The sequence below is a fragment of the Bos taurus genome, chromosome 25 (assembly GCF_002263795.3).
Source record: "Bos taurus isolate L1 Dominette 01449 registration number 42190680 breed Hereford chromosome 25, ARS-UCD2.0, whole genome shotgun sequence".
NCBI classification, from domain to species: Eukaryota; Metazoa; Chordata; class Mammalia; order Artiodactyla; family Bovidae; genus Bos; species Bos taurus.
This window is the reverse complement of record NC_037352.1, coordinates 38,170,904-38,192,476: the sequence shown is the minus strand read 5'-3', so window position 1 is coordinate 38,192,476 and position 21,573 is coordinate 38,170,904. Positions and strand designations below refer to the sequence as shown.

The 21,573-nt window shown below is 48.1% G+C and overlaps 1 protein-coding gene across 2 annotated transcripts in view; it reads left to right on the top strand.

Moving 5' to 3' along the window:
• Positions 1-21,573, top strand: part of CYTH3 (cytohesin 3) — a 68,232-nt gene that overhangs the window by 6,841 nt on the left and 39,818 nt on the right. The window contains exon 1 of one of the 2 annotated variants that reach the window (XM_024985345.2): positions 5,353-5,557. The exons of the other annotated variant lie outside the window; for it this stretch is intronic. Coding sequence (XP_024841113.2) covers positions 5,467-5,557 — 91 coding nt within the window. The 5' untranslated portion in view covers positions 5,353-5,466. Of the gene's footprint in view, positions 1-5,352; positions 5,558-21,573 lie in introns of those variants that run through there. 2 annotated transcript variants of the gene reach the window in all.

The window sequence follows — 21,573 nt, the reverse complement described above, 5'->3', positions numbered from 1 at the left end:
TGTGTGTGTGTGCCCACAAGCGATGCATGGATCTATTTTTGGTTTAAAAACTATTAAAAATGGCACTGCGCTGCGTGTGGTGTGCTGCAGCTCCAGGTAGAGGCTGTCCACGCTGTCACAGAGACCCTGTTTACGTGTTATTTCTCTTCTCCTGCACTTGGACTGTCACCTTGAATTTGGATCGTTACAAACAGCACTGAGCGGGTGCTCACCTCCATTTACGAGCGTGTGAAAGCTTTTCGCAAGTATCGCAGTTGTGGGTTGAGGTATGCTTTCCGTTTCCCCAGATGTTGGCAGGTTCCTTTCCCACTAGGTGTATTATCAGTATTCTAATCAGCTCTTGCCCTGTGTGGGACTTTTAAAATGTCTTGCCGTCTCCTGGTAAGAAAGGATGTGTTGTTTTAATCTGCATGGCTTTGCTAGATGTATTTTGGAGAATCAGAAAAACGAACTGACAGCTTGGAGGTTAAAGGAGAAGGAACTGCAAAAGCCAGAGGTGACTCCTCGGTTTCTGGCTCCTATGACCGAAGGTGGTGCTGCAGCTTCATGAGAAGGGCAAGTCTTGAGAGAAAACTGTTTGGAGGGTCCACTTGTTTTTTTTTTTTTTTGGTCCAAGGTGTCATTATTTTGCTCTCACTTTTGAAGGACAGTTTCTCTGGGTATACCGTTGTGAGTTGGCTGGCTATTCCTTGCCGTGCTTCGACATGTGGAGTCACTGCTCTCTGCCTTCCATCGCTTCTGTTGGACAGCCGGCTGTATCAGGCTTTTTTTGTTGAGGGTGCTGTATCTCTCCCACCGCCTTGCGCTACTTTTTCGGACTTTTCTCTCTGCCTCTGGTTCTTCATTGTATCAGGTTTTCGTGCAGGTCCAGAGGGGGTTTTCTTGGAATTGGTCCTTATGGGAATCCGTGGTGGTGGTTCTTTTTGGTAGGGTAGTGACACGACTTACTCTTAAATTAGATTTGGAGAAGTCTTAGCGTCTGTCTCCACGTTTATTATTTTGGCTGCATGTCCTGTCTCTTCTCCTCTGGGACACTGATTACCTCTTCATCATGTCCTTATATCTCTTCGACGTTTTTCCTGTCCTTCATCCTTTCGATCTTGCCATGCTTCACTCTGCATAATTTTCTCCTGACCTACATTCCAGTGCATTAATCCTCTCTTCATCTCTGTCTACTCTGTGTTAAATTCTTAATTTCAGTCATTGCCCTTTTCAGTGTTGTTGATTTTGTTTTTTAGATACCAGTTTTCCATGAAAAACTTTGATCTTGTCTGTGACTTCCTGTATTAATCAGTTATCGGGTCTGATAAACGTCTGGGCATCCTGTGAGTATATTCTGTTGTCTGTTTCACGCTTGGTTTTCTAGATTGCCTGTTAAGCTTTAATTAAATTCTGGATGATGGGTATGAAAAATGGTAGGGGTAGTTTGGGACTGTCTTCTCTAGAGAGGCTTCTGGCAGGCAGTTAGGATAGGGAAATACCACTTTAAAACCGTGAGGGTCGGTCCCCCTGTGGTTACCCCTCTCCTAGGGTATGGCTCTTCAGTGGTTCCAGCTGCAAGCTTGGGGTGTTTACCAGCGCCTCTTCTGCTTGGCAGCCCCTGAGTTCTAATTTGGTCTCCCAGTCCCATCAGACTGCTGGAGATTCTGCTGACGTCAGATACTCAACTGCTTGTCTTTGCCTAGCTTCTTGGCCTTTCACTCTGCCTGAATTGGCAAGTGTCTCGAGGAGGAAACTGCACCTTCTCTCTAGGATCCTGGCCTCCTGGGTCCTCTGATACTTTCACACAGTCAGTTCTTACAACGTGCTCAGCTTTTTTAGTTGTTTTTTGGCAGAAGGGTTGTCTGCAACAAGCTGGTCAGGTTTGACTGGAAACAGTCTCAGGAGTTCAGTTTTGGTGTTTAAAATCAGACCTGTTTGTGAGATGTCCTGGTAGAGATGGTAGGAAGATGCTTAGCTGTGTAGTCTGCTAGGAAGATTTTAATTCATGGGAATGGATGAGTGACATCCCTCAGGAGAAAGAGTTGAGAGAGGAGGAAAATCCCAGGACTGCAGACAGCCCAATAAAGGAGACCAAGAAGGAGTAGCCAGCAAAGTCAAGAACATCCTGAAGGCTGTATGGAATTGCAGGAGGAGCGCTTGAAGCAGAGGCAGTGAGTGGCCAGCTGTGCTGGATGAAGTGCAGTGAAGTCGCCCAGTCGTGTCCGACTCTGCGACCCCATGGGCTGTCGTCTACCAGGCTTCTCCGTCCATGGAGTTTTCCAGGCAAGAGTACTGGAGTCGGTTGCCGTCTCCTTCTCCAGGGGATCTTCCCGACCCAGGGATCAAGCACCGTTCTCCCGCATTGCAGGCAGACGCTTTACCGTCTGAGCCATCAGGGAAGCCCAGGTCTGAATGAGAGGTGGACTGAAATGAGAGTGGGCACGTGTCTACAGGGTTTGATAACTTTAGACCGGAGAGGGCTGAAAGTGAATGGGAGAGATTTTACCTCGTGGAGGCGTAGCCTGGGCCATGGCCCTTCCTAGAAGTTTACTGTGTGATGAGAACAAAGGGAAAGCGAGGGGAGAGGAGTTTAGGATGAGAAAGGTAAGCATTTCTCAAGTAAATCCTGCTGACGGAGGACCAGCAGTAATCCATCAGGCGAGTTAGAGTAGTAACGCTGTTTGCACACTCCCACTCTTATTATAAATAACTTTGGGAGAGATAAATTGTTTTCTTAAAGTTATTGGCACGTCCTTCAGGAAGCAGGTTTATCAGTTTGTAATAGAGGATTGTTAAAACTTCTGAAGTGAAATGAAATGAAAAAATAGATTTTACTATAGTATCCCAAAAGCTGCATGAAGCATATTAAATATTTCAAACTTGTGGGGAAACAGTAAAGCATTTAAATGAGAGTAGAAAAGTACATGATTCTCCAGCCTGATTTTTTTTTTCTTGGCCATGTGGCCAGTGGGATCCTAGTTCCCTGACCAGGGATTGAACTCACACCCCTTGAGCTGGAAGCGTGGAGTCTTAACCACTGGATCGCCAGGGAAGTCCCTCCATCCTAATTTTGAAGTGAATCAAGCTTGTCAACTTTTCACAGTTAATGTCAGTCTCCCGGTCAACATGATAGAACCGACATGAGATCCTGTCATGCTTTGTAATGTGACTGAAGACAGTTCAGCAAGTGTTTATTTTGGGTAAATGTCTTTCAGTTTTCTGTAAATATTAGAAAAGACTCACCTGAGTCAATTCAGTTGGCTAAGAATATTTGTGATTTTGCTAGAGCAAATTTGCTCTTTTCGCTGACTTAATGTCACCAGGATCACTGTTCAAATAGGGAGAAATAAGTTCCTGTCTTAAACTTGTAGCAGGGCCATTTTTAAAAATTATCATTCTCTTCTTTTGAGCAACTTATTCCTGTAATTAATAAAAATGGCAGTTTGCTGTAAAAAAATGGCAGTTTGCTGTAAAACTGGGCATTTTAATGATAATTGGAAAGTATTTCCCAATATCTGGCTAGTAGCGATTTTTCTTTTCCGGTTTTCATCCAGATGTTTGGCAACATGTAGACACAGTCCTACTGCAGTTTTCAAATTCACTTTCATGGGAACATATAATATCCTCCGTTTATCTTGGACGGCAGAGTTTCCTTTTTCTCTGGACAGATGCATATGAAACACATGCTCTTCAAGTGGGGTTTGTGGTCCTCTGAGAATTCTATGGAGGAGGAAATGGGTTGACCTATTTGGTTGCTATGAAGTAAAAACAATCTTGTTTTCATTTTTTTTTTTTTTTTTAGAGAACATCTGGGTTGCATTTATTTTACATTCTGGAAGTTCTTTAAAACCACAATTTGATAATATGAGGCTTCATTAAAGCAGTCACTACTTAGCTATTTCTCTATTGATTCAGTGCTAGGGTGGCTGCATAGACTTTTGAAGGTATTTAAAAAATTTTTGCTTTCTGTAACATGTAACTTTTAAATGACAACCCTTGATTTTAAACCAGAAAACAGGACCTAGACATTTTGGGGCAGCAGGGGAAAGACAGGTCAACTGGGTTATTTCTCTGCTGCCTACCGTGTGTAGGCTGGCCGTCTGTAGGGCTGAGTTGGAGTCTGTAGCGGCCCATTTTGCTCCATATCCCAAATAAATCCTCCCTTTCTTGCTTGCTTAACAACTCTGATTTGCTTAAGCCGTCTAAACCAGTAAAGGTAATCCCGTTTTCCTTATTGATTGAAGGAAGGATATAGAAGCCAAGTTCATCATGAGCTGTGATGGGCAGTTTGCAGGGGGACTTCTTGGGAGACTGTTTTCCTTTTTGGAGGAATACTCAAGGAAGAAACAGTTCCTCCTCTTACTGTGGCCTTTGTCGGGCCCTGGTGGTGGCCAACCCGTATTCATGCTATGCTATGCTATGCTATGCTAAGTCACTTCAGTCGTGTCTGACTCTGTGTGACCCCATAGACTGCAGCCCACCAGGCTCCCCCATCCCTGGGATTCTCCAGGCAAGAACACTGGAGTGGGCTGCCATTTCCTTCTCCAATGCATGAAAGCGAAAAGTGAAAGTGAAGTCACTCAGTCGTGTCCCATTCTTAGCGACCCCATGGATTGCAGCCTAACAGGCTCCTCCATCCATGGGATTTTCCAAGCAAGAGGACTGGAGTGGGGTGCCATTGCCTTCTCCGACCTGTATTCATGGTACCCCTCAAATCTGTTAAGTTCCAGGCCCTCACGCTGAGGATGGTCTGCTGGGCTCTCGGTGGAGTTGTTGGGTCCCATCCACCCAGGAGGGCCCTCTCCCCTCCCGTCTCCACGTGTCCTGTCTCATGGGACATACCTGTCTTGTTTTGGGGCTATGGAGAGGTAGCTGGAGCCAGGGGCCGCGAGGTCGCCTGATGCTGGCTGGAGCAGCAGGCGGGTTTCAGTCTCTTAATTATCAAGAGTAAGGATCTCATCTTGGCCACTGAGGGCCTGGAGGAAACCTCATCTCTCTCCCACGCGTGTTCGCTGGGTGTATATATTTATCCCTTTAAGAACTGGGCTAGATTATACTTTCTTTCTGAGATGAACACTTTCTCCTACATTGAATAAAACAAAATGTATTTTCACATGCTCGTAAATCCATTAACAGTTTCATTTGGCACATCCTTATGACTACATTTATTTTAACACAGAAGGATTTTTTTTTAAAAAACACAGCAGTCAGAAGTGGCAGGCATCGGCCATTTAATATTCTGTTAGAAGACAGGACTTCCTTTGAGCTCTTCGGAGAGGAAATAAAGCGATCAAGAATGTCCTTTTCCAAGTTGCAGTAATTAGATTAAAATTTTTTTGAATTGAGACAGTCAGATGAGTTCATTTCTGTGTGTGTTAGAGTATGGGAAAACGGGAGGATTTCAGTGACTTTTCAGTGTTTGGCCTGTTCACACGATGAGGCCATATTTCCCGAGTGTGGGAGGACAAGTGGCCACAGACTTTGATGCAGTGTGTGATGCACTCAGAGGGCGAGAACCGTCTTGAGAATAAAACGATGCCTTTCATCGCCTGCGCAACAGGAATATTAATGTCGGGTGAGTGTTCTTCTGAAACATTGCGTGTCCCCCGGAATCACAGAGTGTCTGCCGTGGGCTCCCCCAAGACACGCCGTTTCTGGAGCTTGAGCCTTTTCATCGAAAATCGCGGTTAAGCTCTGTGCCCGTCAGACGGTTACTGTGATGTTTTGACAAAAAGTCACATGCCTTCTTCCCTCCTTCCTCGGGTCAGACTGGTCCTGAGGGGCTCTGAATCTTGCTCGCGAGAACATTCCTGTCAGCGGGGCAGCCCGGGGGAACGCGTGTGGGTCCCATGCCCGTCTGGCAGCCCCCATGGTGGTTCTGCCTCCCAGATGCCCGGTTCTTTGGCCGGATGTGCAGAACATGATTATTATTATTTTTTTTAATCTGGAAAGAACATAAGTCAAGATGCTTCCCCAGGGGCTCTGCTGCTGTCACTGCTGAGGTGTTTGGCTTTAGGATTTCAGTCTCTGGGACCTTTGGGGGCCTCCCTTCTGCCCCCTCCCCCGGAGGGGCATCTGAAGCCTGTGTCACGTTTTCCATACAGAGCAGACTCGCCTGTGTGTAACGCTGAGAAAGGCTTTCAGAAGTGTTCTGGCTGCTTCTCCATTCGAAATTTTATCTCCCTTTTCTGTTGGTGAAAATGTGTGTGGGCAGCCCCAGGGACTGTAGCCCTCCAGGCTCCTCTGTCCATGGAGTTCTCCAGGCAGGAATACTGGAGTGGGTTGCCATTCTCCTCTCCAGGGGTTTGTGAAAATTTGGGGGTAGGGTAAAAGCATTGCACCCTTGAGAGGAAAGTCCGCTTCACCTAGTCCTTCCAGCGCCCAGAGATCTGTGGCAGGCCTGCCCGGGAGCCCCGAGTCAGGGGTGCGCCCCGGCCCACTGCCCTCCGGGTGGGTGGTCGCTGGGCACAGCTGTCTCCCTTCGGAGAGGGAACGCCTAGAAGCTTCTCTAATCTCATGAGCTTGGCTTGGGCAGTTTTATCTTGGTTTTAGCAGTCAAACAGATTGGCGACTGGGAATTTCAGAAACCATTTCCTTAATTAAAAGAGCTATAAATTGACAGCCAGGGCCCATCCAGCATTCACTAGTTAGAGATGAAAGACGGAGCTCTGGTGGTAAAAGCTAACCTGATCACCTTCCCCAAGTGCTGGAGAGGGGAGTCTTTTAGTATAAACCCTTCATTTTAGGCTGTTTCTGCATGTTTTATTGAAGCTCTTGTTCCCTAATGTCCCTACACTCCCCCACCCCTCATCCATCATCCATCCAGAGACCATTACTTTTATCCGTTTATTGGAATCGGGGGGCTGTGGGGTGATTCAGCGCTGTGGCGGGTGGCCTTCCTTGTGTTTGGCCATGCTTCCTCCTGGCTGCTGTGTTGGGATGAACCACGCAATTGCTGCTGCACTGATAACCTCAGTCCCAGGGCATTGGAGAGGCCCCCTTCTCCCTGGTGAAATCTGGGCATTAAGAGTCCAGGGTTTGCCCGTTTGCTCCATCAGGTCAGCCACTGAAGGATGTTTCTGACAGATTTCCCAGTTTAAGGCAGGAGATAGTCAACCGTGGCGTCAGTGGTTTGTTCTGAGAATCTGAGTCTAGTAGGGAGGTTTGTTTAAACATTTGAACCGGTTATTTGCTGTTGACATTTTAAAGCAAATATCTGCAGCTGTGGTACCTCCAGCCTTGAGGCTTTGTGTCGATTACTTAATCTCCTTAAGTCTCAGTCTTCTCATATGTAAAATGGACATGAAAAAGCCCATGTGAAATTATGTCCTGAAAAATTAATGAAAAATCCCAATCAGTAGGCATTTAAAGCCGTTAGTCATCAGAGAGGCCAGCCCCTTGCCCCCGTTTGTATTCACAGCAGAGCAGAGGGGCGGATCCTGTGGGTTTGGGCTTAGGAATAACCGGTGATTGGCAGGACGATTATTGTTTCTTCTTCTCTCTCAAGTTGGTATTTTGAAAACCTTTGAGTCTACAGAACAGTTGAAATAGTGCTGTCAATATCCATGTATCTGTAACCTCATTGCTAGCATTTTGCCACATGTGCCTTATCTCTTAACACTGTTAATACTACTTTTTTTTTGGCTAACCCATTTGAAAGTAAGTTATGTATAATGTAACACTTTATTCCTGAATACTAAACAGCATTCATCTCCCGAGGACAGTCTCCTACTTAACCACAACCATTGCCACACTTAAGGGACCCAGCAGTGAGTCCATACTATGCTTTCACATGTCATTCAAATTCTGCTTTCCCCAGTTTGTTCCCACAATGCCTTTTATAGCTTTTTTCTTACCTATCCAGATTCCCATCAGGGTTTACACTTTGTATTTAGTTCTGTATCCTCAGTCTTAAAAAAAAAACCACAACTTTTTGTTTTCTACAATGACTTTTTAAGAGCCCAGGCTGGTTGCCTCACACCATTATTTGTATCCTGTAGTCTAGATGACATACATGTAAACAGAAGAGAGGAATGCTTTGGTTTCTTTCACGTCATTTAAAGAACTATATGTTAAAGTCATCTGCTTGATTCAAGGTCAAAGCCACATTCGTTTTTCTTGTTCTTTGGTAAATGTGGATCAGATTGGTAACCAAAAGGAGTTACTAACCGGCTCAGATGTCAGTGGAGTATGCGCGTGGGCGGACTTGGAACCAACGCACAGGGTGGTTGGTTAGCCCACCCCCATATGGAGGTGATTAGTTATCTGGCTTAACATACTGAGGAGTTTGTTTTAATATTTGGCCCTGGTTTCACAAAGAAACGAGCTTTAGAATTGGAAAACTTAGTAAGACAAACTATTTACATAACACAGAAGAGATGTCTTTGCTGCCAGAACCTTGGAGGAAGAGCAGACCTTCCAGCTCTCAGGAACAAGTCGTTTTCTTCCTCTCTCCTTCCCTCCACGCCTTCCTATTGGCTTTAAACGTTTGTGGACTTGAGCTGCGGCTGAGGCTAATACAGGATCCAGCTGTAGCTTTTTCTGTTGTTGTTAGTATATCCGGTGATGATCATAGCACACTCACTGTATGAAAATTCAGTAAAGGAAAGGGCAGGGTGGGAAAAAAAAAAAAGTGACACTCTGCAAAAGTATTCGAGAGACAGTGACTGGTTCCAGGAGTCTCCCTGCCAGACCTGCCCTGAAGTGCTCCTTCTGTCTGCGAGGAGTCCAGCAGGCGTCTTGGTCTCTCCCTTTTAATCACGTTAGGTGAACAGCATGAAGCTGACATGTTTTCAGCAGGGCAGGGACCCCTCAAAGTGCTGTTCATGCTCCCCTGGAGGGGGCAGCAATCTGGGGAAAGAGTGGTGTTTTCTTTCCTTAGATCTGTTCCGTAGAAGTCATACTTAACTCATTTGCCAGAGAGCAAGTTAGTATAGAATCAGCAGTTCACTAAAATTAGATTTCAAATTTGCCTGTCCGCTTCCACATAATTCCTGTAAAAGCCCTTGTCCATGATCAGCTCTGTCTTACAAGTGTTCATCACTCAGTCGTGTCCGACTCTTTTGTGACCCCATGGACTATAGCCCGTCAGGCTTCTCTGTCCATGGGATTCCCCAGGCAAGAATACTAGAGTGGGTTGCCATTTCCTTCTTCAGGGTATCTTCCCAACCCAGAGATTGAACCCAGGTCTCCTGCATCGCAGGCAGATTCTTTATGGTATGAGCCACCGCTACCTTAAAAGCAGGAGGCACGCGTAATGTCACCCAGTAGCGGAAAATGGATTATAGGTTTCCAGATAATACTTTTTGTGATCAATGTAGTAATCACAAGACTAGTGATTTTCACATGCTTGTGCATCTTGAGCATTTTGTTTCTTTTTTTTTTTTTTTAATATTATGGAGGTCAGATTTCTCAGCTTTCTTCTAGTTGTAGCAGACATCTTGTCTGGGGGCAGTTCGAGACCCGCACGGCCTGTGAAGAAGTCCTGGGGTTCCGTGGTGATCGTCTAAGCTGTGGGTTCTGGACTTGACTTGCTGGGTAGGTTTCTTTGAAACTCTGTACTCTGTTTTTAGATAATCTCTCTACATTTCTGAGGTTCAGGGCATCAGTAGTAAATATATTTATTATTTAGCGTAGAAATACCGTCGATTGTCTTAAGGCTGTGTAAACTTTATAAGAAAAATAAACCCGTGACACTTCAGTGGATGTAAGAAATGGGTGCTGCTTAACACATTGAAGAGCACCCTGCCCTGTCCCTCAGACCCCTACTGTGTCTGTGCCCGCGGGACCGCTGTTTTCAAGAACCCTCACCCACTTTACGCTGGACAGTTCAGTCTCCTGGGTTCTCACAAGTTACTATTTTCTGCCTCCCACTGACAGAAGCGTTTTTTTAATGACCCTTCAAGAGACTTCGCACTAGTTTCCTCTGCCTCTGTCCTGTCCCAGTTTTAGTCATAGTTTTTGCTTTTTTTTTAAACTTCCAGGTGGCTAGTGGTAAAGAACCCGCCTGCCAGTGCAGGAGACATAAGAGATGCAGGTTCGATCCCTGAATCGGGAAGATCCCCTAGAGAAGGAAATGGCAACCCACCCGTTCTCTTGCCTGGAGAATCCCATGGACAGAGGAGCCTGGCGGGCTGTAGTCCACGGGGTCGCAAAAGAGTGGGGCATGACTTAGCAGCTAAACAAAAGAACAGTCTGGTAGCGTCTTAGATTTACAGCTGATCGGTCTGCTGCTTCGTGTAGCACCGGAGACCCTCTTCTCCTGAAGTGACTGATGTAATGAAGGTGTTACGGCACCTCTTCTTTTCTTTTTAGAAACTGAACTGTCATTTACATAATATTTTGTCACCCTTTTAAAAAAGTTTATGTTTTATTTTCACTGTTTAGGTTTTAAAAGTTTTTCAAGCTTTATTTTTTTCAAGTGTTGTGATTTTTTTTCCTTTTTTAAAAAACTGAAGTATAGTTGATTGACAATGTTGTGTTTCCGGGATACAGCAGTGCGATTCAGTTATACATGTATTAATATACATTTCTTCATATCCTTTTCCAGCATGGTTTATCACAGGATGTTGAATATAGCTCTCATGCTATACAGGAGGACTTTGTTGTTTATTTATAGATGCTAGTTTGTATCAGCTAATCCCAAGGTCCTAATTTATCCCTCTCTGCCACTCCCCCTCTTTGGTAACAACTTTGTTTTCTGTGTCTGAAGAGTCACCCTTTTAGAGTTATACGATTCCGTGGGTTTTGGTATATTCACAGAGTTATGCAGCCATCATGTGGTTCTAGAACATTCTCATCACCTGAAAGAGCGCGCCGTCTCTGTTGGCACAAGCCTCCCTACTCAGCCCCACTCTTCTGTCGCCGTGGATTTGCCTGTTCTGGACATTTCATGGACGTGGCCATCTGTGGCTGGCTCCCTTCTCGGAGCAAGTCCCTCCGCGTTGTAGCACGATCCCATTTTCCGAGCTCATCCACACCCTGAATGATTCAGTGGAACGCCTGCGCTCTGCCTGGGAGTGCAGGGGCCCTGGATTGGCTGGAGAGATTTTACTCACCTCTGTCACGTGGTTGAAGCGTGGTTTGTGTGCTGCCTTGAAGGTTTTTAAGTTGGCATGTGTTTTCTTCCCATTGAGAAAGCTGAAGTTTATTTTTGACATTTTTATTTGAAGAAGAACGACACTGAAGGCTTGCTGTCGTCATGCTTTGGTTTAGAATGTTTGTAATGCTCTGCATGGTTGCTTCAGAGCAGAACCACGTTGTCGGTAGAAGATTTTTACGCTGGAAACCAACATATGGGTACAAGAAGCCGACTTTCCCAGTGAGCTGTACTGAAATGTGTTAATGGAAGCACAGAGAATCTCCCAGTGGGGATCCAGTGAGACTTTGCAAATGCGATCCCAGCGGCAGACGCTTGAGACCAGACTTCTGTCCTCTGATCACCCTGCATGCATTAACTCACTTCAGTCATGTCTGACTCTTTGCCACCCTTTGGACCAGGCTCCTCCATCCCTGGGATTCTCCAGGCAAGAGTACTGGAGTGGGTTGCCATGCCCTTCTCCACGGCATCTTCCCAACTCAAGGATCGAACCCACATCTCTTGAGTCTCCCGCATTGGCAGGCAGGTTCTTTACCACTAGCACCACCTGGGAAACTCCTATTCACCCTGAGATCCCAGGAAACAATCAGAAAGGAGGCAATAGGAAACTCAGAGCAGCAGAGACTGGGAGAGGGACCTTTTACCAGGGGAGAGTTTTCTACAGACCTTTGAAAGAGACAAGAAGTTTGAACCTTTCAACAAGAAGATGAAAACCGGATGCAGCTTGAGCGTGAGCAGAAGGGCTCCCGGGCAGCCCCTGAGCTGAGCGAGTGTGGTCGTGGATGTGGTCGAGGACTCAGGCCGTCCGCCAGGGGGCGCTCCCTCTCTCATCCCGACCAGGGATCAGAGCCGGGCCCACAGCCGTCGAAGTGCCTCACCGCTGGACCACCGGGGAATTCCCAGCTCTCCCTTCTTGTTTTGAGGCGATAGCACTTTGCCGTTAGGCAAATATTTCTTCATGGAGATGGAATTCTCTTGGGGAGAATTGGGGCTCCCACAGTAGGTACCAGCACGCAACTGGAGCTTTTTCCCCCGCTGTGTGATGGGGCTTTTCATCCCAAAGTGAAGCTTGCCGGGGACTGAGCACAGCGAACCTTCCCGTTCAGGATGCAAGTCGAGGAGGGAAGGTACCTAACCCAGTGCGAGAGGAAGCTGCACAGCTGCGTCTACTTGTAAATATGTCCAGACGGATGGGGAAAAACAACGGGAAAGAGAAAATGTAATACAAAATTTTAATGGAGAGGGTAACTGCCTCCCAAAGGAGGAGGATTCAGAAGCTAGAACCCTTGAGAAGAGGATCATTGGAAACTTGAGGGAAGGTGGGACTTGAGCACTGGTGTTTGACTTCTGGCCTCTCCTCCCCGTTGGGTCAATAGGTTCTGATGGAAGTGATGGAGGAAAAAAAAAAATAGGTGAAAAAACCGAATGGCGAGAATTGAAATCAGGGTGAAGAGATCCCAGGGGCTGACTCCTGACTGCTTCTCAAGGGCTCGGTGCAGGGTTAGAAGTGTAAGAGGATGTGCTCTCAGCGCTGCCGACTGCAGTGAGAACAGGGAGAGTGAGGCTGCGGGGCCGCAGGCACAGGGTTGTGGGTCCCCGCGCAGCCTTGGTGTTCCGAGCAGCTGGAGGCCGGAGGACACAGACAGCTGCAGTGTGCTCAAGACTAGAGGGGTCCCCCCCGGCTCCACAGTCGTGCCGCACCCCCCCATGCAGCGGGAGCACCTCAACTCTGGAGTAGAAGCTGTGCCAGATGGAGAGCGATGTACAGAAACTAGGTCACAGAAGCAACATGATGGATTCATGGAGAAGCTGGACCACTCTCGAATGGGTGACGCAACTTGATGTGCCTCAGCCCTTCAGCTCACAAACTTAGATCTGGAAGGAAAAAAAAAAAAGCCCACCAAACTCAGCTTCCTAAGCAGTACCAGCCATCGTTTTGAGGGCAAATCGCACCTGAATATCCTTGTTCCATGATAAGTAAAAAGCAAAGAAGCAACATGTTGCAAGGATAAAATAAGCAACAGTGATAGACTTTTTGAGGCAGAGGAGAAGTGTAATTTTTGAGGAAGACTATAGAAACTAAGTCAATTTCAGGTTGAATCTGCTCTGTGCTTTTTTTAAAAAATAAAATTCAATTTAAATAAAATTCAAGGAAGACTCTGAAATAACGTGATTGAAAGAGGAGATAAGGCAGATGAAATGAATGAGCTGAGAGGAAGAAACCTTAATGATACTAAATGCATTTGCAGGAAGAACATCATTCCAATGTAGCAAGTTAATCAGTGCTCTGATCTAAATAAGTTGTTCCTGAGGAAGCCTACCCAAACCAGCAGAACAGAAACAGTAATCAGAGATACAATGGAAAAACCTATCTTTGAGCTGAAAAAACAACAGCTGCTTCTGTGTATTGAAAGGGCTCATTCTGCTAAGATGAAATTAGTGGAAAGAGCAAATGTGCTTGTAAAAGTTTTAGATCTCAAAGATAAAATACTGTACAGCCAGCCAGTCAGAAGGGGGGCGGGGGGAGGTTACTTAGCAAGGAAGAATCACGACGACTTTAGGCTTTACTGTAACACTGCCAGAAGATAGAGTGGAGGGTAAGAGTTTCGTGGCTGAAAGATTGTAACCAATAATTAAATAATTACACTAATTGCTGTTCATTTGAGGGCAACAAACAGATGTTCTGTGAAGGTACAGAAGTCAGGCCTAGCACCCCGCCTTCTGCTGAGCTCACCCTGCTTTTGCACTTAAGAATTACCAGGGCCAGCACATTTCCTTACTCTTTAAGGAGCTTCCCCCCACCCCACCCCCCATCCCCAGTGCTACCTGGACCAAATATCTTCCTGATAGACCAGCTGTGAATTTTTCTTGGGGTGGGGTGGGGGGGCACTTTTTCAAAGATATATTCCAGTCTACTAAAAGATTAATTAGAATAACTATGGAAGGAGAAAGTTGTGATTTATATTTATAATATGATTCATAATGTGATTTATTTTATAATAAAATGGACATGGAATTGAAATCATGTAAACATAAGTTTAAGTGTATGTAATTATAGATTTGGTTACAAATCAAAATTCAATTGTTGTAAGTCTTGCCAGAGAAGATAATGTAATGAAAAAAACCCCACAGTAATTCAGTAATAATGGCAGCAATAATAAAGGTGGATTGAACTCTAACAGAAGCCAAGAAGTAGGTGATGGGGGAGTCAGGGAGGTTGTGCAAAGTAAAAGTCCTGCCTTTTCCTCTTACTGTTTTATTTTTGATCTTGAAAAATAGAAAAATATAGTTAGTAGCGTGATTTTTAAAAAATAACTTCAAGTAACGTCTAGAATATTTGAAGGGTATACATTCCACATCACTAGAGGGAGAAAAATACAGGTAAATTTAATTCATGGAGTAGGATCAGGTTATGTGGGATCCTAGGTCCCTGACTGGGGATTGAACCTGTGCACCCTGCCGTGAAGATGCAGTCTTAACCACTGGACTGCCAAGGGATTCCCAGTCTAGTTTTGTTTTTGTCGTGGGCTTTTGAATTTATTTAGAGGAGAATTACCTGCTTTTCTTCTGCCCACATATGGGAAAATCTTTAAGAAGTAAATGCCTTTTGGGGGGTAGGGCTTAGTGGGAGATTATCCATTCTGTGGAATGTATTTGTTTAGAAATTTAGATCCTCCGTGACTCATCCCCGTGCTATTTTGAAATGTTTTTGGACAGATCTTTAGGAAGGTCTTTGAGGCAGAGAGGCTTGGGGAAGAGGGCTGGTGTGATTGCAGGTGGTGAGGCGGGTCTAGTGTGGCAGTGGCCCCCTCTAGACGCGGTTTCCCAAAGGTGCGCCTTCTGAGGGTGGTGAGGACCAGGAGAAGTAGAGAGAGCCCAGCGAGCTGCCCCATCCGAACATCCTTGGCCAGCTGGGGAGGAGCCAGCTTTTGTGGGACATGAAATTCATCATTTGGAACACCCTCTTCAAGAAAAATAGCACAGAATTGAGTATCAAAGCGAAATTGCTTACAATGAGAAAGAATTCATAACTTAGAAATTTTAGAAAGCTTAGAAAACCACAAACAAGTCAGACCTCAGACAAATCCCACAGTTCTTTTCTGTGCTTGACACAACTTTATACTTTTCCCTGCATTTTTGGTTGCCTACTCTAGCTAATTGATAACTTCTGCACATAACAATAATGTATTTTACTGAAAAAAGGAATAGCAAGATCATTCAGTCTTTCCCCCAGGATGGTTGAATGAAAAATTTAAATTACTGATAATTTAGGAAGGTTTCTTTCAAGATTTTGACCATTGAAAGTTTTTAAGTTTTCATTGTAATACAAGAATATTTTTTTGACATTTCGAAGCTTTTTCCAGTCTTTTCTTTCTTTCAGTTTCTGGTTTTGAATTTTATCAGGATACCTCTTCATATATTTGAGTTTTTGATTGATGAAATGTTCAGAAAAACATACCAAATTATTCTAAAGGTAATGCAGGTACCATGCAGTCGGAATGCATGGAAACGTTCCCGCTAAGTTGTGTTAAGTACGTAGTTGACTCATGAGCGGGTTTAGAATTTTGTCGCCTGAAACCACGATTCTTCAGGCTGTTTTGTCACTTGGATGGTAGCCTGTGTGCTGCTCTATCTGTGGAGTGACACTGCCAGACGTAATCAGGACAGGATGCACCAGATTCACTGTGGTTCGCTGGGCTGCATCAGGCACGCATGTTCAACACAGACTTACCTGCTGGTTCTGGACTGCAGGTGTAGAAACCTGTACGCATCGGAATTTTCACAGATACTGTTTTTCACAGTAATCACCAAAGAAGAAAAACATGTACTTGTGACTTGTGGTAATCATCAAGGGTGTTCCTAACAGGATAGCATTTCCATTTTGATTGGACTTCAGTGTTAGAATCGAGTCTGCCTTACCTGCAGTGTCCTCGGGGTGTCCCCAGTGGTCCACTGCTTAGGACTCCCCCACTCTCACTGCTGAGGGCCGGGGTTTGTTCTGTGTCTGGTCAGGCAACTAAAATCCCATAAGATGCAGGGCAAGGCCAAAAAAAAAAGGGTACGTATCCAGTGATGGGAACCACTTTCCACAGACTGCCTTCTGACTCGGTACAGTTCCCACCTCATTTCTCCTCCACTGCCCTCCCCTCTCAGGCACCAAGAGGCCTGACTGCAGTAAAGACCCCTCTGCCTGGTGCCCACCGTGCACTGTTCCATCAGGTAAGGAGTCTCAGGTGTCTGTCAGCCGTCCTATCACGTGTCCTGCCACGTGATCCACAGGCGTGACCGAGAGCCACGTAAAGTATCCCAAGAACCCGAACCACATGCATCCCCGGCTCAGCCTCCTCTTAGGGGTCCTCAAGTTTTGCAGATTGATCTGAGAGAGAAATTTCCACAAGTGGGATCCTGGATCCAAAGGGAAAATGGATCTGAGAGGTTGGTAGAGGTTACCAGCCTTGCTTCCATACCTGTTTGCTGTTTTTAACTCCCACCAACCACGTGGGAGACCTCAGAAGCCCCTGAAGCCTCATCCACAGAGAATGCCGGCCTGTGCCCGTTTGTCTGCTGGGTTATTGATCTTTTCCTTTTCAACTTCTAGAAGGTCTGTCTTTGTTCGGGCCATTCATTCCCATGATCTGCAAATGTTGTCTCCCGGTTTGCTGATTCTCTTTTGACTCTGCTTATGACATTTTATTGGCTTGTTTTGCTGTCATGAAGAAAATCTTATTTTTTAGTGTAGCCGAATGTTTTGTTTTTTTTCCTTTTGCAGCTTCTTAATTTTGAGTCATACTTGGAAATGACTGCCCCATTCCAAGATTATAAAAGACTGTATCTGAATTTTATTTTACAGTTTCCCTGTCTACATTTAAGTCTTTGAACTTCTTGGCGTTGCTTTTGGTGTATGATGTGAAGTGTACATTCAGCTTCCCTGCCGCACCCGCCTCCCCGCCCAGAGGACTGTTTTGTCCCCATTTATTAAAAAGTTCATCTTTACCTTGCTGCCTTGTCATAAGCTAAGTTTCCATCTGATTTGAGTCCTTCTAGACTTAACTGTTCTGTTCCCTTGGTCTGTCTGTTATGTCAGTACTCCCCGATTTCCCTTCCTCATTGACCTTGGTGTTTTATTATTGTTTAGGGTTGTTTCTTCCCCCTTTTCAGTTTTCAGAGTTTTCCTGTCCCTTTTTCTTTGCTTTTTTTTCCTTATGATCTTTACAATCTGCTTGTCTACAGCAGAAAATAAACAGCTGCCACTTTGAGATGGTGTTAGATTTATAGATTACCTTGGAGAGTATGACGTGCTTCTGATGTTGCATCTTTATATTCAGAAACGTGATACGTCCTCTCATTTAAGTCCATTAGGTCACGCAAGAGTGTGTTAAAGTTTTCCTTTCACTTACACACATGTTTCACACTTTGTGCCTTACTAGCTTACCAAATTACTGTTTTCTAGACACGAGGAGTTTTGGTTGGTTCTCCTAGATTCTCTACTTCCACAGTTATTTCTTTGGCAAGTGATCATTTTATCTGCTCTCCAGATTTTATTCCTGTGATTTTAGTCTCTTGTCCATTTGCATTGGCCCTGAGTCCTGTTTTGAAACTGTGCGTTTTGAGATGCTAGTGAGGCCTCCATAAGGAGGAGGAGGAGGCGTGGGTTTGAAGCTGAGGAGACAGATAATAGGGCTGGGAATCACATTTGCAACAAGAAGTTGGGAGCAAGTGCAGTGGGGAATGGGGACAGAGCTGGAGACGGAACGGCGGCGACTCGTGGGCGATGATGGGCAGAGACCGCAGAGCCCAGGCAGGGAGGGCTGGCTGGCTCTCTTCTTGTTTTCCCCTCGTCTTAAGTAGACTTTATTTTTAGAGCAGTTTTAGGTTCAGAGCAAAACTGAGCAGAAATTTCAGAGGTTTCCGTGTGCCCGCTGCTTCTCTGCCCCTGCTGCGGACAGCACCTCCGGGAGTGGTCACCTGCGACGGCAGGCAGGTCTCAGGTCACCCCGGGGTCTGCTCTGGCCTGGGGCGCCCTGAGGGTCTGGGCGCAGCACCTCCGGGAGTGGTCACCTGCGACGGCAGGCAGGTGTCAGGTCACCCCGGGGCCTGCTCTGGCCTGGGGCACCCTGAGGGTCTGGGCGCAGCACCTCCGGGAGTGGTCACCTGCGACGGCAGGCAGGTCTCAGGTCACCCCGGGGCCTGCTGTGGCCTGGGGCGCCCTGAGGGTCTGGGCGCAGCACCTCCGGGAGTGGTCACCTGCGACGGCAGGCAGGTCTCAGGTCACCCCGGGGCCTGCTCTGGCCTGGGGCACCCTGAGGGTCTGGGCGTAAATCTAGTGACCTTGCTCGTGTCCAGCGCAAGCGCTCCGCAGAAGGCTCCCTTTGAGAAGTCCCTCTGGCTTTCTCGGCGCTCACCCCCCCTGCGCGGCTTACGCTGCACTGCTCCTTGTGTTTTCTTTACTAAGCACACGACTCCTCCTAGTCTGTTGAACTCCGTCTTGTTCATTAGCAGTCGTTTCTTTAATCTTTCACTATTTTCCTCTCAGCTCTTTTATTCTTTTTAATATCAAAGTAAAGAAGTTCCCTCAGTGGGAATTGTTCAAACAGTTACCTGTGGGGGAACTGTGCCTGAACGACGGCCCAAGGGTGCTTGCTTCCTTTTGGTGACAGATGAAGCAATAAAATACATATTTAGGATTCAGTGTTGTTTTTTTTTTTTCATGGACCTGAACTTAAAAAGCAATTCCTTTAAAAAGAAAACAGCTTTAAAAAAATACAACTGGTTCCTAGAATGTTAATAGTTCACTCTTCTGGTTGGTACAAGCTGTGTAGTCGTTTTGAGTGGTAACTGTCGGCAGAGTAGACTTCATAGGGTCGGAAGGTTGTCTGAGGTATTTAAGACATTTTCTGCTATCGGAATGTTACAGTGAGGGAAGGCCGTGGTGACGCTGTCCTCGTAGCTCAGCCTCGCGGCCGGCCGGGGGTGCGGCCCGCGTTCTGGAGACGTGGAACACACACACCCATGTGCGTGGCTGAGTCTCGGAGAGTTTCCACTCTTGCCGTCCCTGCAGGTTGGCCGACTTGGGAGGCTGTGTAGACGAAATGAGGATCAGTGTATACACAGCGCTGCCATCTATGGTGTGGCGTCTCAGGTTTCATATGTGGTAGGAGACCACCATGTGTGAGGAGGAGAGTGGGGCGCTCGGTGGGGGCACCCAGAGCCCAGGACAAGCACCAGCAGCCCTGCCACGGGGGGCCTCGCCTTGCGGGTGAGTGGTTCTGGCCACAGGGACCAGGGCCGACCCCATGGAACGAGAGGTGCCTGAGCCTGGGGGAATGAGCGGGCCGTCCTCCTGCCAGGGGGACACGTGCCCCCGATGGCAGGGAAGCGCACTGAGCCTAGGGGCCGGGTGGGGGGGAGGCTGGAACCACCGCCAGGACCAGAGGCCAGGTGCTGCACGGCTCCCGGGAGGCTCTGGTTCCTGTGCCGCGTCGGTGGGGAAGGACCGTCAGTGATGGCACGCCTTTGTTCTGCCCGCAGATCGCCCCAGCCCTCCCACTCCCGAGCACAGGGAAGTCCCGCGTCCCCTTCAGGATGGCCCTACTGGACCCCGGGCTCGTCCCGCAGCCGGGCCGGGAGCCGGAGGAGGCGCGGTCTGTGGGCACTGAACACGCAGCTGCCCTTCCCTGCACACAGCTGTGTGGTGGGACTGCTGGGTCCCCGTGCTTCTGGTCTTCAGTACAAGTTGTGCTGAAACCAGCCCCGTCCTTGAGCGCCCGGCCGTGGTGTTGAGCCCCTGTCACGGTGTCCCCCTTGTGGGGGCTTGAGGTGTCTCCTGCTGGCTGACCTGTGCAGTCAGGCTCCCTGAGAACTTCCAACATGAGGGACAAGGGCCTCTCTGCTTTTCCTCCAGGAGGTCCCTTGGCCCAGATGCAGAGTGGACCAGTGGCATCTGAGTTCCTGGAAAAGCACACCTTGGTCAGGACCCAGGAGTCACGTGTGTCCTGGGCGCCCGTCCTGTTTGGTAATTGCATCCTGGGGACTCGGCGCGCCCCTCGCTGGCAGCTCTGCAGCACGGGAGGGCCGACCCCACCCTGCCCCAGGCTCCTGCGGCACGTGGTTGGGGGGGCAGGGTAGGCGTGCTGACCAGCTGGGTGATGTAGGAAGATAACTGTGTGTGTTATATTTAGACCAGCGAGGAGGTCTTGAAATAGGGTACCACTGGGACTAGAGATGAAGAGACAGGCTTACTGTCTGAAACAGAAGCAGAACTTGACACGGAGGTGGGGTTGGCAGGACTTGGTGACCTCTTGGGTGGGGGTAGGGAGAACTAGCGCGCTGCCCAGTGAAGACCTGAGTCAGGCAAGCAGGCAGCCGAACACGTGGAGTTCGGGACGGTGGGGTGGCTTCGGACACGGTGGGGTATCTCTGTGATGTCTGGCAGGCAGTTGAGTATCCCGGAGCAGCCCACGCCCCACTGACGTGTGCCGTGGTGACAGCGCTGAGCTGTCAGGAGACGCGGGGGCGGGGGCGCCCAAGGGCCGAGATTGCAGGGAGCAGCCCTGCGTGGGGAGCTTGGGGAGAGGAGAATCCGGGGTGGCAGAGTGAGGGCGGAGGCAGCGGGCCGCGGGTTCAAGTGACCAGAGGCAATGTTTGGGAAGACGCCGGGGAGGGCACGGAACCTGCGGGAGCCCGAGTGCCCCACGCAGAAGGCCGGCCGCGGCTGGAGGAGGCCGGGCCGCAGAGCCCCCTGCCTGGGCAGGTGCCCGCGGGTGCCACTGCCACCCCCTAGGTCCTGGCCGCTGCTGGCACTGGCGAGCCATCTCTAAACTTCTGGAGCACGCTCTGTGAGCCGGAGCCCTGCTCAGGGGCAGCTCACGGAGGCTCCGTGGGTTCCCTGATGGCAGGGGCCTCTCACAACAGGCCAGGAGGCAGGCTGGGAGGGTCGGCAGGCACCGCACTCCTGGTGGGCTTAGCAGGGGCAAGAGCAGCAGCTGGGAGGATAAACGGCCAGTGGGAGGAAGGAGACCCCTGGGCCCCAGAGCCCGGCCATCAGGGCTGGAGTGCGCTCGACCCCTGGGGGCTTATGGCTGCCCCTGCAGCCTGGACTCCTGGGGCCCGCCTGCCTCTGCCTGTGGGTTTACCATGGTTGGAGAACTGATTTGCCTCCTGGTTTGTGGTACAAGTGCAGGAATGCGCTTGTCACTAGGTTGGATTAAAGGGTGGTTGAGTTTATCCAAGAGTGGAGTTGGCAGTAGGTCTGGTGGAAGGGCTGAAAAGGAAAGAAGTTACTAGAAAGGTGCGTCTTTGCGCTGAGCAGGGCACGTGGGACCTGGAGCGCGTGGAGAGACCAGGAGACAAGGTGTTTGGTGAAGGCAGGCGGCAGTGGAGAGCGGAGCGCCCAGGTTGTTGGGTCGAAGTCAGAGGAGAACCTGGGAGGGAGACTCCGGAAGAGGGCTTCCTGGGGGCGTCTCAGGACAGCAACGACGTGTCCTCAAGGCCTT